The sequence below is a fragment of the Anolis sagrei genome, chromosome 2 (genome assembly GCF_037176765.1).
Source record: "Anolis sagrei isolate rAnoSag1 chromosome 2, rAnoSag1.mat, whole genome shotgun sequence".
NCBI lineage: Eukaryota > Metazoa > Chordata > Lepidosauria > Squamata > Dactyloidae > Anolis > Anolis sagrei.
In genome coordinates this window covers 28,775,745-28,791,803 of record NC_090022.1, presented here as the reverse complement: position 1 = coordinate 28,791,803, position 16,059 = coordinate 28,775,745, and the positions used below count along the sequence as shown (strand labels likewise).

Genomic DNA, 16,059 nt, shown 5'->3' with positions numbered 1-16,059 from the left:
TTCCAATGTGTGGGCTGCAGTGAGGGGTGGGCATTGTTGTACAACAACATAAATCCTGTGTATCGTTGAAGGCTTTCATGGTCAGAATCACTGGGTTGTTGTAGGGTTTTTTGGGGCTATATGGCCATGTTCTAGAGGCATTCTCTCCTGATGTTTCACCTGCATCTATGGCAAGCATCCTCACTACCTCTGAGGATGCTTGCCATAGATGCAGGCAAAACGTCAGGAGAGAATGCCTCTAGAACATGGCCATATAGCCCCAAAAAACCTACAACAATGCAACATAAATCCTATTGACATATCTCCTCTTTTTTTTTTTTTTTTAGGGAAGATTGCCCCTCTGTAATTTGCTTAGGCACCCATCTGGCACACACTTTACTGAACTTAAGGTACTACAGTATTTTTAAACCCTGGGGATGTAAACTTAAGACAAGGGAGAAAGTGAGAGGAGGGAGAAAGTGAGAGGAGGGAGAAAATAGTTGAAAACATGGACAACAGAGGATTAATCAGAACTGTCTGTGTCAAATTAGAACAGTTGTAAGGTATATGATGGGATTTGTACACTGGCAACCCCTGAAGGACCTCAAGTTAGGTAACGAAAACATCCCTCTTTAGGTTATAGCAGTGGTTCCCAAGACCACCAGTGATCCCCAAGAACTAAAATATGGTCCGAGGCCTCACCGTTACTACACCGTTGCAACTAGAGTCTTGCAAAACCCTCTTATAGTTAGAGGCAACGAGGATGTCAGGAGGGAAAAGACTGACTACTCACAAAAGGCACAACAACAAGCCTCCTGACTGCTGCTGCTGCTCCTCCTGCCCCCTTAACGGAGCTGTTCCATGTGGCATCTGGAAGCGAAGGCACCTTGTTGCCATCATTTTTAGGCCTGTTCTGGGGTTATTTGTAGGGCTGATTCAGAAAATTACATTGGATGGACCATATCAGCTCTAGATTATTAAATATGGTTTTCTGTGGGCGAACAGATGGCGACTACTGGATGGCATATGTTCTGTATCAGAAACTAGAGCTGATATGGTCTATCCAATGCAATTTTCTGAATCAGTGCCCCAAATAACCAAACCAAATCTAAAGTTGAGGAAAAACTGATTTGTAACCTTTTTGGTACTAATGTTGGAGAGTGGTTCCTGGTCAAAGTGGCCCATGGTCAAGTGGTCTCTGGTCAAAAACAGGTTGGGAACCACTGGATTGTAGGGAGAAGGGCTCTTGCCTTTAGGATTTCTTTGCTGGAAGGAAAGGGATAGAAGCTGTCCAAGACTGATAAGAGTCTCAAAGATTTCCGACTAGTCTTAGGCTTTGAAATTTCATCACAGAACTCTGTTGGTTTTCAAGTGGGAGGACAATAAATATGAACCAGATTCTAGGATGCTTCTTTAGTGGTCAAAAGATCCCAAATGTGGGAGGAAGAACTGGTTATCTTCACTCCTCCACCTCAATGAAGAGCATTTTTAAAGATTCCTCCACCCAGCTTCAAGATGTGGATTTGAACAGCTGTGTCGGCAGAAAAGATGAGAGTGAAGACCACTTCGTGTTGATTCAGGTAAGGCTCCATGGAAGCAACACAGACATTTCCAGATAGGGTATAGGTTTGGGAATGAACCTGGGTCTTTTGGGTTGCAATCCTAAACCCTCTGAGGCCCCTTCCACACAGCTGAATAACATCCCATATTATCTGCTTTGAACTGGAAAATATGGCAGTGTGGACTCAGATAACCCAGTTCAAAGCAGATATTGTGGGATTTCTGCCTTGATATTCTGGGTTATATGGCTGTGTGGAAGGGCTCTGAGAAAGGCATATCTGTCTCTGGAGACACTCACGGGATTGCAGTCTAAGTAATTCAGATCTGGGGATGGCAAAATAGACTAGGGGTGTATCTACACTGTAGAATTAATGTACATTGACACCACTTTAGCTGTCATGGCTCAATGTTATGGAATAATGAAAGATGTAGGTTTACAAGGCCTTTCTCTGCCAAAGAGTGCTGGTGCCTAACCAAACGACACCTCCCAAGATTCCATAGCATTGAACCAGGGCAGTTAAAGTGGTGCCAAATTGTATCAATTCTATAGTGTAGATATGACCTATGATTCGAGAGTAGCTAAAGAAACTCTATTTTGTACAGAGCTTTAGACAGCATTCATGGTTTTTCTTTCTCTTTTTAATATCACCATGTGTTTTAGAGCTTGTCCTTTGCATAAGAAAATAAATATTGACTCAACAGAACAAAGCTGATATAAAAACTCAAAAGGATGAGATCAAAACAAAAGATGTCAAAGAAATAGTTGCATTTCAGTACAACTAGATGGAAAAGTTGCATTTTTTAGATTAATAATAATAATAATAATAATAATAGATCTTTATTTGTACCCCATCACCATCTCTCCAAAGGGACTTGGGGTGGCTCACAGAAGCACTCCAAGTGCCATATACAGACAACTATACATAAATATAAATACATTCTGTTAAGAAACCTGCCAAAGGTGGATGAAGATAAATGGTTTTGTCATCTTGGGAGTTGCTTGGAATTGTTTTTTCCGGAGTACTACTCCTTCTTTCTATATCTGTTTAAGATCTAGAAAGAGGTTTCTGGAAATTCTTGAGATTTTGCTCCAAAAACATGAAGTCAGATATCAACGACCCACTTTGTTGTACTTTGTCTATAGATCTGGAAATAGTTGTTATATTAAAGGAGCACCAAGTGCCTACATCATAGTAAAACATTAAAATAAGTCCCAATAGCAAAAAATTGATGGTGATCAGGGAATATCTCCAGAGTTTGAACATTTTAATAATAATAATAATAATAATAATAACAACAACAACAACAACAACAACACTTTATTTGTATTTTGTCCTATCTCCCTGAGGGGACTCAGGGCGGATTCCCACAGATACAGACACAAGACAAACTTTCAATGCCTCGAAAGTATGAAACACAGATACACAAATAAAGGTAAAGGCTTTCCCTTCATCTCTGGCTCTGGGGGTGGTGCTCACATCCATTTCTAAGCCGAAGAGCCTGCATTGACCATAGACACCTTATAGTCATGTGACTAGCATGACTGCACGGAGTGCCGTTTACCTTCCCGTGGAAGCAGTGCCTATTGATCTACTCACATTTGCAAGTTTTCGAACTGCTAGGTTGACAGAAGCTGGGCCCAACAGCGGGTGCTCAACCCGCTCCCTGGATTTGAACCGCTGACCTTTCGTCAGCAAGTTCAGCAGCTCAGTGGTTTAACCCACTGCACCACCATGAGGGGTTAATAATATTAATATTATTATTAATAATAATACTTTATTTGCATTCTGCCCTATCTCCTCAAGGGAACTCAGGGAGGATTCCAGCATACATAAGCACAAAGGCAAACATTCAATACCTTCCTGCCGAAGCAGTGCCTATTGATCTACTCACATTTGCATGTTTTCGAACTGCTAGGTCGGTAGGAGCTGGGCCCAACAACAGGAGCTCAGCCCACTCTCCAGATTCGAAGTGCCAACCTTTCGGTCAGCAAGTTCAGCAGCTCAACAGTTTAACCCGTTGTGCTACCACAACCCAATGAAAATTGTGTTTTCACTCTGATTAGCTGTTTCGTAAAAGTCATTTTGGAATTTATGTCACTATTTTGTACACAAAATTATACAACAAACTTAATACTATTGCTGTTACTGTGTGCTTCAATTTGTTTCTGACTTGCGGCAACTCTAAGGCAAACCTATCACAGGGATTTCTTTAGCAAGATTTGTTGTGATGGGATTCATCTTTCCTTCTTCCAAAACTAAGAGAGTGTGACTTAACTAAGATCACCTACTGGGTTTTCATTACTGAGTGTGTATTTGAACCCTAGTGCCGAAGGGCATAGTCCAAATCTCAAATCACTAGGCCACACTGTCTGCATTCATGTCAGAAGCGACTTGCAGTTTCTCAAGTCGCTTCTGACATGAAAAAAAAACAGTGGGGTTTCCATGGCAGAGCAGAAATTTGAACACTGGTTCCCACCATCATGGAGTGAATCTAATACTGCAGAATTAATGCAGTTGGACACCACTTTAACTGCTATGGAATCCCAAAAGTTGTAGTTTTACAAGATCTTTAGCCTTCTCTGCCAAGGAGTATTGGTTCCTCACCAAACTACGAATCATAAGATTCCATAGCATTGAGTCATGAAAGTTAAAGTGATGTCAAACTGCATTAAATTCTAGTATAGAAGCATGCCATAGTCCAATACTATGACACACTGGGTCTTTTGAAAAAAGGAACCTAAACTGATTTATGAATTTCAATCTGTTTTTTTTTTCAGAGGTTGTGATGGAATAAAATATTCAAGCCATATCTTATATTCCACATTGTGAAAAATATAACTTGCAAGTATGGATTTCACTGTGATCAAGACAATCATCCGCATTGCCCTGAATATTGTGTCAACCTCCTTCATCACCAAATATGATCATTTGCCTTCAATGATATTCAGGTTCATGATATGGTAAGTATATGTCTAGTAGGATATGCAATGTAATTATTTTCATTCAGGATTGGCTATGGAGGGACCTCCAAACCAGGAAAAAGTAAGTGGTTGAAGGTAAAAATCTGGAATTCCAGAACATGGAGCACTAGCAAGGCAATGTCTGTCCAGCTAGAAAGGTTTGTTATTTATTGATATGTGCCTTCAAGTGGACTCTAATTTAGGGTAACTCTAATCATGTGGTTTCCTTGACAAGATTTATTCAAAGGACATTTGCCCAGTGAGTCACCCAGTGAGTTTCTGTGGCTGAATGTGGATTTGTACTCCAGAGTTTCAGACTCTTGATTGAGCACTCAAAACTACTAGATTGCACTGATTCTCAGAATGGTCGAGTTTTGGATAATCCACCTGAACATTTGAAAGAACTCCTAACTGTGTGAGCTGTTCAGCAGTGGAACTCTCTGCCCCATAGTGTGGTGGAGGCCCCTTCATTGGAGGCTTTTTAAACAGAGGCTGGAAGGCCATCTGTCGGGGGTGCTTTGGATGCGATTTTCCAGCTTTTTGGCAGAGGGTTGGACTGGATGGCCCATGAGGTCTCTTCCAACTCTATGATTCTACGAATATTATGGTACAGGGTGACCAAGTGGGGCCCTGAGCTACCAGAAGTCTCGACTCTCTTTCTTTTGCCCCATGACTCACATAAACAGTCATAGATTGCCCTTTTTCTGGCAGTTCCAATTGTCCAAACACACACATTTAGGGGCTATTTTTTATAGTCTGTGCACTCTGCCCTACAGAAAGGTCTAGAACCAAAAATCATTTAGACCTGACTATCGTGTCCCCTCGCAAGCTTCTCTTATCCAAGCTAAACATGTCCAGCTCCCTACGCTGCTCCTCATGGGCTTGGTTTTACCATTTTAGTCATCATCCTCTGGATACATTCAGGCTTTTCCATATTCTTCTTGAATGTGGACAAGTTGGAACTTGGAAATCTTTAAACTTACCTTTTACAAGTTGAGTATCCTTTATATAAAATGCTTGGGATCAAAGTGTTTGGAATTTCAGATTTTTGGATACTTATATCCATGGGCACATACACGCCTAATGAGATATCTTGGAACTGGGACCCAAGTCTAAAAACAATATTTGTATTAGTTTTGTTCATTGGACCATCAGAAAGCAAAGGTGTCACTGTCTCAGCCAGTGGATTGTGGATGATTTTGGATGCTCTATCTGTACTAGAAATCACTGGGCAGAAATATTTCCAGAGCACCCTCCATCTATTAATCTTGAGTTTCTGCATTCTTTTAGGTGCAAACGTCTGAAAAGGCATGTAATACTGGGACACGCTGACAAGGAAGACTACACATTCAGTTACTTCTCCAGAGGGAAACCTGGGCCTCAACCATCCATTTTGATGCTTCATGGGTTCTCTTTCAACAAGGATGTCTGGCTTGATACACTTGAGGTAGCTCTCAATTTTTTATTCAGTTGACCCTGAAGAAGAGGAAATTGGATGGTCAGCCAGAAGTTGTTGGATTCTAGGCCTCACCAACCCTAAGCAGCACTGTTGCTGCTAAGGAATCATGGGAGCTGTAGTCCAGCAACATCTGGAGGGCTCCATAATTCCCTCTACAGTTATAGCCCTAGCAGTGCTCGCCCATTTGAATGCTGAAATATTGGAAGCCCGTGACCATGTCACCTCTCAGTCTTCTCTTCACCAAGTTGAACACAACTAAATCTTTCAACCTTTTCTCATACGTTTTGTCCTCTATACCTCATATAATTCCTCCTTGCTCCTTTCCCAGTTGTTTCCTCAGGATCTCCATGTGGTCTGTGTGGACATGCCTGGTCACGGAGATACTACTCGCCTCCTGCAAGAAAGTTATACAGCAACTGCTCAGACTAGAAGGATACATCAAGTAAGTCTTTTATTTAGCTGTCCATATAGAAGTTTACCTAAAATATGAAGCAGTGGTGGAGAAGACGGTAGAGGGTGTTATAAGGGTCTGGGATACTTTTCAGAGCAAAAACCATGATATATGTAGGAACCAGATATGTTATTCTCTTTTGTATCCCACCCTTGCGTCACTGGGCTTTCAATGGGACAGATGTGTTTGTGGGTTACCCAGTTTTCTCAATACAATGAGCTTGTAAGGTAGACTAAGCTCAAATAAGACCTCACTTATGATCACCCAGAGAATGTACTGGCTGAGCAGAAATTGAACCTAATGGCTTCTAAGCCAAATCTCAACAAATGATATGATTATTAGTTAGCTATGGCTATCAACTAATCCTATGAAATTAGGCATTGGAGAACACATCACTTGGGAAGTATGCAATGACAGCTAATGGGACCCATGACTTTGAACCTACTCTGGCCATTTGTTGGAGTTAAGCCTGTGATTGTGTCGAATGATCAGGTCACTCTGGATGTTGGGAGTGACAATGAAGTTCATGTTTCTAATGACAATGGGATTCCTGTTCAAAGTGATTTTTCTGATGAGAATGTTCCTAAAGTGTTTGGGGATGATGGTATGTTCCCTAGGCTGGAATTGCTACCAGAGAATTCTCAAGGCTTTGAGCCTGAGAGAAGCTCAGCACCTGGGCCAGCTGCAGAAATTAATGAGCCAGTAGATAGGAGAAATGCTTTCAGTCAGCACAAACAAACAAACCAAGCTCTCAGGCGCTCTGCCAGATTGTGAGAGAGATTGATAACAGAGTCAAGGCTGAAAAGAAAACCATTCCTGGCCACTTAGGATATAGAGTAGATTAGGGGATAAAAGTGCCAATACAGAATCTGTAACCAGATGAAGCAACGTTTGAATTGAGTCAAGACATGGTCCCAAGTCCCTGGAAGCCTTGCCTTGGATAGATTCCTGTGCTAAGTGCCTTGTTTGATTCATGTTCAAATTTCGGGGTTTTACCTTGGAAGTTTTGTTTTGTTTCAGTCTAAACATTCAAGTGGAGCTTTGAGTTTCTGTAATGCTTCAAATTTGGGGAAATTGAATGGGAATTTTATTTTATGGGTCAAGTTCTTACACATGGGGGAGGTGGAGTGTTTTAATTCCCCCCCCCCCAATAGTAACTTTAACTTATTATAATGTATGTCACAACCTCTCTTCATTCATGCTTCCTACTTCAGTTTGTTGAATGGATTGGTCTGAACAAAAACCCATTCCACCTTGTTGGCATGTCCATGGGTGGGATGGTTGCTGGGCTTTATGCTGCTGAGTATCCATCAGAGATCTGTGCCTTATCCCTCCTTTGCCCAGCTGGTAAGTATCTGAATCCATTTACTTCAAGCTCTTTCCCAATGTTATTTTCAGTGAAAGGACCAAGCTGGGGGGTCCATCTTAGAAACTATTGAGACATGAATGAGAAGGAGAAGGGATTGTTATACTACTCCAAGTACAGTAGAGTCTCGCTTATCCAACCTTCATTCATCCAATGTTCTTTAGTATCCAATGCATTCTACCTCCCACCTGGATCCACAGCTGTTTCAATACATTGCGATGTTTTGCTACTAAATTCGTAAACACAGTAATTATTACATAATGTTACCTTGTATTGAACTGCTCTTTCTGTCAATTTGTTGTAAAACATGATGTTTTGTGTAAAATCATAATGTAATTTGTCTTTTGATTGGCTTTTCCTTAATCCCTCCTTATTATCCAACATTTTCACTTATCCAACGGTCTTCCAGCCCATTTATGTTGGATAAGTGAGACTCTACTGTAATATAACATTTGACGAGATATGATAGAAGCTTGCAAAGGGCTCTGGCATGCTCCAGTTCTGCATCTCCCAACCCTTTCTGTTCCCGACCTATTCCAAGAGGTCACATTTCCAATGGACACAGCCTTTCTTTGCATGCAAATAGCATGGAGTGATGGGATTTAGTCTTCTCCATTTGATGAAGTAGACTCTGCCATGTCTTAAAGTACATCTACACCAAGAGTTGTCTTATTATGTTTGTGATACACCAATTTTGACCATTGGGGCATTCTGTCTTAACTCTTAGGGTTGAGATATCCAACAGAAAGTGAGTTCTTTGTGTGCTTAAAAGAGTTGGTGTTCTCCAAGGATCCTTCAGACAATACTATTGTTTCAGTCAATGAAAAAGAGGGAGAAAAGTTACTCCAGATTTGCTTGTATGATCCCAGCTTTATAAAGACACAGGTGAGATAATGCAGTTCCAAATAATGTATTGCAATTTTTAGAATTATCTCTCCCCCCATGTTTTCTGAACTCTTGCTCTCTGTTTTCTCTTTCACTTCTAGCTGGTCAAGGGATATCTTGATGACCGGAGACCACATAAAATGTTCTTTGTGAATTGTGAGTACCAGAGGGGATATGGGAGCAAAAATATTGTACAGGGAATGTGAAGAGCACCCCTCCAACATCCAGGATACTAGTATGAATTCCTAGCATCCCACAGTTCCCTTCCTTTACTACATGTTTGTGCCTTAAAATGCATATGAAGTAATCTTGTGATGCTTAATTCTGGATAGCATACACTGAATGGGCTTCTAAGGCTTTCCTTAACTAGCACACACACTAAGGACCTCATCACATTGGATTATATTCTGTTTTAATCAGCATGCATCCCATATTTTCTTAGGACTGGATGCATACTGTATAATAAAAATAACAACACTTTATTTATATTCTGCCCTGTCTCCCCAAGGGGGCTCAGGGAGGTTCACAGTACACATATATGGCAAACATTCAATATCGTTTTGGATAGACAGGGCAGAGACAGACAGAACAGAAAGGAGGTGTGTTGTGTCAACATCTAGCTTTTTTGGGTGCCTTTGAAGTTTTACTCAAATCCAGCCACAGGGGGTGCTGTCGCCCCATCCTCTATGATGAAGAGCCATCAGGACTTCCTTCTTCCTTTTGGTCTCTGGGCATTTTCTGATCTTTTTCTTTATGGTGTTGTAAAATACTTCCCCCACTTGTTTTAGGAGTACCTAATTTCTGTACTTTCAGCTCAAGCTGTTTTGGAACTGCTTAGGTCAACAGTAAGCTGGGCTAACAGTCAGGAGCTCATGCCAGCCTGGGGGTTTGGACTGGCAACCTTTTGGTTGGGAGATCTTATCATTGCTAGTGATTTACCAGCTGTGCTAAAGCCCGGCCCAGTCTGAAGCCCTGTATCCAGATGGGGTGCATACTGACCCCAACACACCCGATTCTTACAAAGTGAAAATCCTCCGAATCCATTCAAATGGCTCCCTACAACACTTTTAAAATTTATTTCCCCCTAATATTGTACAGTAACATAGCCTGGAAGTCTCAAACTACTATTCTTGCAAGATTTTAGTTAATGGAATGAATCCTGATTCACACATAAAAACCACATCTCAGAACCATATTAAAAACACACACACCCACACCCACACTTAGAATCCTGTGCTCAATGACTCCATTTTGCAAATGGATTCAGGCAGATTACTGACAGCCACAAACATCATATGACAAGGCCCATTTGAAATCAAGTTCAAAGAGTTTCAGAAATAGAATAAAATGCAAAGTGATAAGGTCCTAAGCTCCATTAAACTGCAAAATGTTTGAAAGAAGAATGAGTTCTCATGTTGCAGGTCCTTGAATCTAGTCTGTTGTCATCACCTCTACATTTGGAGCAAGTCTAGGGCTTTTTCAAGTCAAAATTTCCCCTCTGATTTTTTTTAATTGAGTTATAGTACTATTTGTAAAGTTTCCATTATGGACAAACAGAAGCTTGGGGTGAATATTAGCCAAGAAAAGTGAGGTGTGAGAATGATAACTGCAGAAAATTGTAATTTGGAATCATTTTTACACATTGAATTGAAATTTGTAAATGGTGACAGAAACAGCCTTCACTCTCAAACTCTGCTTCTTACCGAGAAAGGCTTCTTAGATGTTTCCAGTGCCCTATCCAGGTACAGCTTTCATGACAACTTGAGGAAGATCAAAGCTCCAACACAGATCATTTGGGGAAAGCATGACAAGGTAAGAGACAGGTGTGCTCTGTGGTTGGGTGTGCGTTTGCCTACATGTGGAGGCATAGTGTTTAGAGCAGTGGTTCCCAACCTCTGGTTTATGAACCATCAGTGGTCCATAAGAATGAAAATATGATCTGCGGTCTCACCATTACTACATTGTTACCTCAAAACCACGCAGCAATGAGAGCGACTGGTCTCGTGAAACCCTCTTATAGTGCCAAGGCAACAGCGATGTTGGTAGGGGAGAGGCTGACTACCCACAAAATATTACTACTACTACATCAGCTCTAGATTATTAAATATGGTTCTCTGTGGGCGAGCAGATGGCGACTATTGGATGAATTAAATGCTTTATAACCTTGGAAAACCAGTAGCTTCCTCAATCTGCTATCAAGGGCAGGCAACTGGTGGTAAACTGTTCCTTTCTTCCTTAGGGAAATCTTCTGACCCCTCCCTGGGCAATCTTTCTTTACCTTGCTGGCGTGAGGCCCTACTCCCGGCTCCAAGCTACTTTATGGATAGCCCGAGTGATCCCTTAACAGACAAGGTTGCTGTAGATCTGCCAAGCCGAAAGGTGTCCTTTAGTTTTACTCCACAAAGGCTGTAGGAACTGTCCTGTTGCCCCAGCAAAGGCTGGCTGTATTCCCCCAGCAGAGCTGTCAGTAGTGAAGCCTTTGTACAGGTGGGATAGAGAAACCCACACGTCCTGCTGTTAGGCTTCAAACAGTGAGACTGAACAAAGGTCCTCCTTTGCCTCCAAATGTCAAAGGATGAATCTAGAATGTATTATATGATCAGTGTAGACCTATATAAGTCCAAAACACCTTGAAGGCCGAAGTTTGCCCATACCTGCTCTAGATACATTTACTGGGGCAATAAAAATGTAAAATACATAATTTAGCTACCTTTCAAAGTGTCGTGAATTTCTTTATGAGGTAGAGACAGAAAACATGGGCAGGGGAAATAAAGTGATGGCGTTTTAGTCCTCAGGTCTACATTCTGCTTTGGGTGTTATGAGATGAATTGTATGCATACACAAAACTGAGCTTTCCATGACTATAAACTAAGCTAAGTTGGGTTCAGAGTTTGCCCATGCCTGATCTAGAGGGACAAAGGTTGATAACTGCTGCATTAAATCATCCTTCCCCAAAAATAATTAGGTAGCAAAATAGAAATGAAATGTGAAATGTTTGAGAGTGATAATGCTGAATTGGGCTCTTTATATGGTTTCCCCCACAGCCTTTTACAAATGTGAATATCAGGAAAGGGAAATAACTTGTTCTTTCTTACTCAGGTCTTTGATTCTTCTGGTGCAGACATCTTAGCCACCACCATTCCCAACTCCCAAGTGCATTTGTTGGAGAAATGCGGACATTTGATAGCACTTGAGAGGCCCAAGAAATCTGCTCAGCTCCTCTTGAAATTCTACAATTCTTTTTGTGACCTTGCAGACAATAAGAAAGTGGCATAAAGGAAGCACTAAAGACTCAAGCAGCTGAAGAAGTAAAGGATCCTTATTTTGCTTAAGCAGCTGAAGGGGGAAAGGAAAAGTCCTGAGGCTGTTAGGAATCGTGGAAGTTGAAGTCCAAAACACCTGGAGGGCCCAAGCTTGCCCATGCCTGTTCTATAATGATGAATTCTCTTTGGGATCAAAGCCACTACATGCAAGTTTTGTTTTTGTTTTTAACCTGTTGGATGAGTGTTATGGGAGAGGAGACAGAAATGATGATTGAAGCTGATCTACAAATGCAACTCAAGTGTCAGGTATACTTGACCACATTAAGAAATGCATTAGTATAATGAGAATTACAGAAATCCCCTTTTCAATGGCCACAGCGAGCGGCCTGCATTGTTTCTCTTTGTTTCAGCATTGTTCTTTTTGTGATCCTAATCCTAATCCCTAAAGCCTGAATTAATCTCTATTTAAATACACCTCCCCTGTAAAGAAATAATTTGCAGTATAAAAACAGTAATATATGCAATATTTGAGAATATGCCTTGAGTCTGATGCAAAGCAACCAGGACTACCATGGGGTGCGGGGCCTCCAGTGACTCCGGTGAGTCTGGGATGGGGTGAGTATGGAGATGGTGTCACAAAGTAATAGAACAACAGAGAATCATAGAATCATAGAATCAAAGAGTTGGAAGAGACCTCATGGCCAACCCCCTGCCAAGAAGCAGGAATATTGTGGCAGCAAAGGTTTTGAGAAGGTCCCTCATAATATTCTTTCAGATGTTGGTATCCTGTTGTCTAGGTTGGATTACTGTAATGCACTTTATGTGGGGCTACCCTTGAAGACGGCCTGGAAACTGCAGTTAGTGCATAGGTCGGCGGCCAGGTTGTTAACTGGAGTGAACTACAGGAAGCGGTCAACCGCCCTGTTTAAACAGCTTCACTGACTGTTGATAAGTTTCCAGTCTCAATTCAAGGTGCAGGTTATCACCTATAAAGCCCTAAACGGTTCAGGACCTACCTATCTTCGCAATCGCATTTTCCCCTACGAACCTACACGGTCTCTAAGATTCTCTGCGGAAGCTCTCCTCTCACTCCCACCTCCGTCACAAGCACAGTTGGTGAGGACAAGGAAGAGGGCCTTCTTGGTGGTAGCCCCCTGGCTCTGGAATTCTCTCTCTGGAATTCTCTCCCCAGGGAGATTAGGTTGGTACCCACCCTGCCCATCTTTTGTAAAGATCTAAAGATGTGGATGTTCCACCGTGCATTTGATTAGACAAGTTCCCCAGAAAATTTTTGGCTCCCAGTTATGACCCAATTTTCCATCTCTGCACTTTACCACTGCCCCCTGCTTAGAGAAATAGTGTTCCACCTTATACTGCCTGTTATCCCCCAATTTTTGTCAACCGGCACTTGCACTTTATCTATCAACCCTTCCTCACAGTTGATTGTATTGGCCCTTCGCCCATTCCTAGTCCTGCATTGTTATCTCAGGTTACTGCTTGTCTGTTTGATGGATGTTTAATATTGTGGTATGCCATTGTTGTTTTCTTTTGCTTGTTGCTGTTTTATGAATTTTAATGTGTTATTTTAACTATGTTTGATAGGGCTTGTCCCCATGTAAGCTGTCCCAAGTCCTTTTGAGGAGATGGAGGTGGGGTACAAAAATAAAGTGATTGTTATTATTATTGTCATTGTTATTATTATTTGAAACACAACTAGATGAGTCCACAGCAGACAAGATCACTCTGCTGGCTGTTATATTGGATCACATGTCTAAGTGTCTAAGACTGTGTGATATATCCCAAGTGTCTAAGACTGTGTGATATATCGGCAAATGATGCAGTGGGTTAAACTGCTGAGCTGCTGAACTTGTTGACTGAAAGGTCACAAATTTGAATCTGGAGAGCAGGGTGGGCTTCCGCTGTCAGCCCCAGCTTCTGTCAACCTAGTAGTTTGAAAACATGCAAATATGAGTAGATCAATAAGTACCACTCCGGCGGGGAGGTAACAGCTCTCCATGCAGTCATGCCGGCCACATGACCTTGGAGGAATCTATGGACAACACCGGCTCTTCGGCTTAGAAATGGAGATGAGTACCAACCCCAAGAATCGGACATGACTGGACTTAATGTCAGGGGAAAACTATTATTATTAGAAGAAGAAGACAATGATGCAGTCTGCTGTATCTGTCATTGATGGACAGACCAAAGCTAGAGACTGGTCAGCAACAGTTGCTCTTCATCCTGGGGAAAAATGCCTGTTAGGATGCCATAGGGTTCTTTTCCAGCCCTCATGCTATCCAACAACTTTATAAATTATGCAGATGATTTAAAAAATGATTATCCAATTTTCAGAAATCACCAAAGGGCAAACCCGCTGCGCCACAAGGAGACCCTTTTGTGGGTTTTTCTTGGCAGAATTTGTTCAGAAGTGGATTGGCCATGTTTTCCCGAGGTTGAAAGAGTGTGACTTGCCCAAGCTCACCCAGGGTTGAGTGGGGATTCAAACCCTGGCCTTGCAGCACTCAAAATACTGCACCATGATGGCTCTCTAAAACCATAAAGTAGACAAAAAGTTTAATAGGCTCCACTAAACCGGTATTGAGACAACAGCTTAAAAAAACCTCTGGACTGGTAGATTAATGCACAGGCATACATTTGTTAAGTTGCATAGTTTCCTGTACTGATAGTAACCTGGGAATGCAGACAAAAGACAGGTTGATCTGTACTGGATCAAAACTCCTACGCAGTCGAGCAGTTGCTTAACCTGTTGAAGTGGCTCAAAAGGAAGGGCAGAACAGCATGAAAAGAATGAAATTGGAAATAGAGGCTGAAACATAATAGACCACGCGTACTGGTTTTCATACATATTAAGGGAGGAGGGCACTATAAATGCCATTGGTTCTTGTTATTTGCCATCAAATTGGCTTCAAATTATGGTGACTCTATGAACCAGAGCTCTAGTCACCAACAGACCTGCTTCGGTCTTACTAATTGTGGACTGTTGGAACTTGCAGAGGAACCATTTCTGGAGAGGCGCACAATCCCTCAGCCTGTTGCAAAATTATTTGGTAGTTGTTTGCAGGACCTTACTGGATTAATTGCCCGTTACTCATTCACATTATATCAAACTTATTTTCCAGGTCCTCCAGAGTGCGAAGACCGGTAAGACATTGTTTCTAAGACCTTAAGATCGTCTGGGGAAGCCCTGCTCTCATTACCACTTTTGTCACAAGTACATTTAGCGGAGATGAGAGACAGGGCCTTCTCAGTGGTGGCCCCTTGGCTGTGGAACCCCCTCCCTATAGATATTAGATCGGCCATCTCCCTTTTAACATTCTGAAAATGTTATGTGTATCAAAGCATATACTGTATCAGAGGTATCATCCTTTTCTCAAATGCAAAGGTGGAATGACTCCTGAAGTTAAAAGGTTTTTAAATGCTTCTGTAGAGCAACACAGCCCAACAACAAACAAAACCATGATGTTTTGGGTTTTAGGCCTGTTCCTGGGGTTATTTGGATTCAGAAACATTGCATTGGCTAGACTGCATCAGTTCTAGTTTGTTAGATATGATTAAGTTTTATATTGTCAAGTAGATGGTGATTGGTAGATTGTATATGTTCTTTATCTCAAAAACTAGAGCTGATAGGAGGAAACTGGAGCCGTTTTTGGAATTAGCAGATAAAATATACCCAGAAACGAGTGTAACATTTGAGGAACCAAAATCTGTGTTGGCCAATATGATGAATGCACTTTAAGGTGTGCTTTTGCATCAATTTGTACTGTTTTACTGTTCTACTGTTTTATCTGCATTTAATTGTATTAAAATATTACTGTGAATTTTAATTGCTTTGGAAGCTGCCTTGCATTTCACTTTGGGAGAAAAGCAGCATACAAACGCAGTAAGACAAAGCAAAAAAAATTTGCAGCATCCTGCAAAATATAATTTATATCTTCACATTTGAGCACAAAAGCTTTTGAAATAATACTTAAAGACATTCATGGAACTTATTTAAAGGCATTATGTGGAAGCTATCACTTATTAAATTATCATTTTTATTTTGTTTCAGGGTAGAGAGTGATGGCAGGTAAGTCCCTTTGCTAAAGAGCATGATTAAAGTCAAATACACCTCTT

The 16,059-nt window shown here is 41.4% G+C and overlaps 1 protein-coding gene across 1 annotated transcript; it reads left to right on the top strand.

Moving 5' to 3' along the window:
* The first annotated feature begins 4,334 nt into the window (after positions 1-4,334).
* On the top strand, positions 4,335-11,967 carry LOC132766713 (monoacylglycerol lipase ABHD6-like). The gene is made up of 8 exons (XM_060761022.2): positions 4,335-4,501; positions 5,792-5,948; positions 6,289-6,402; positions 7,626-7,758; positions 8,505-8,662; positions 8,764-8,818; positions 10,374-10,474; positions 11,762-11,967. Exons 1-8 carry the CDS (start codon positions 4,389-4,391, stop codon positions 11,936-11,938), a joined length of 1,008 nt encoding a protein of 335 aa, XP_060617005.2. The 5' UTR covers positions 4,335-4,388; the 3' UTR covers positions 11,939-11,967.
* Positions 11,968-16,059: the final 4,092 nt, after the last annotated feature.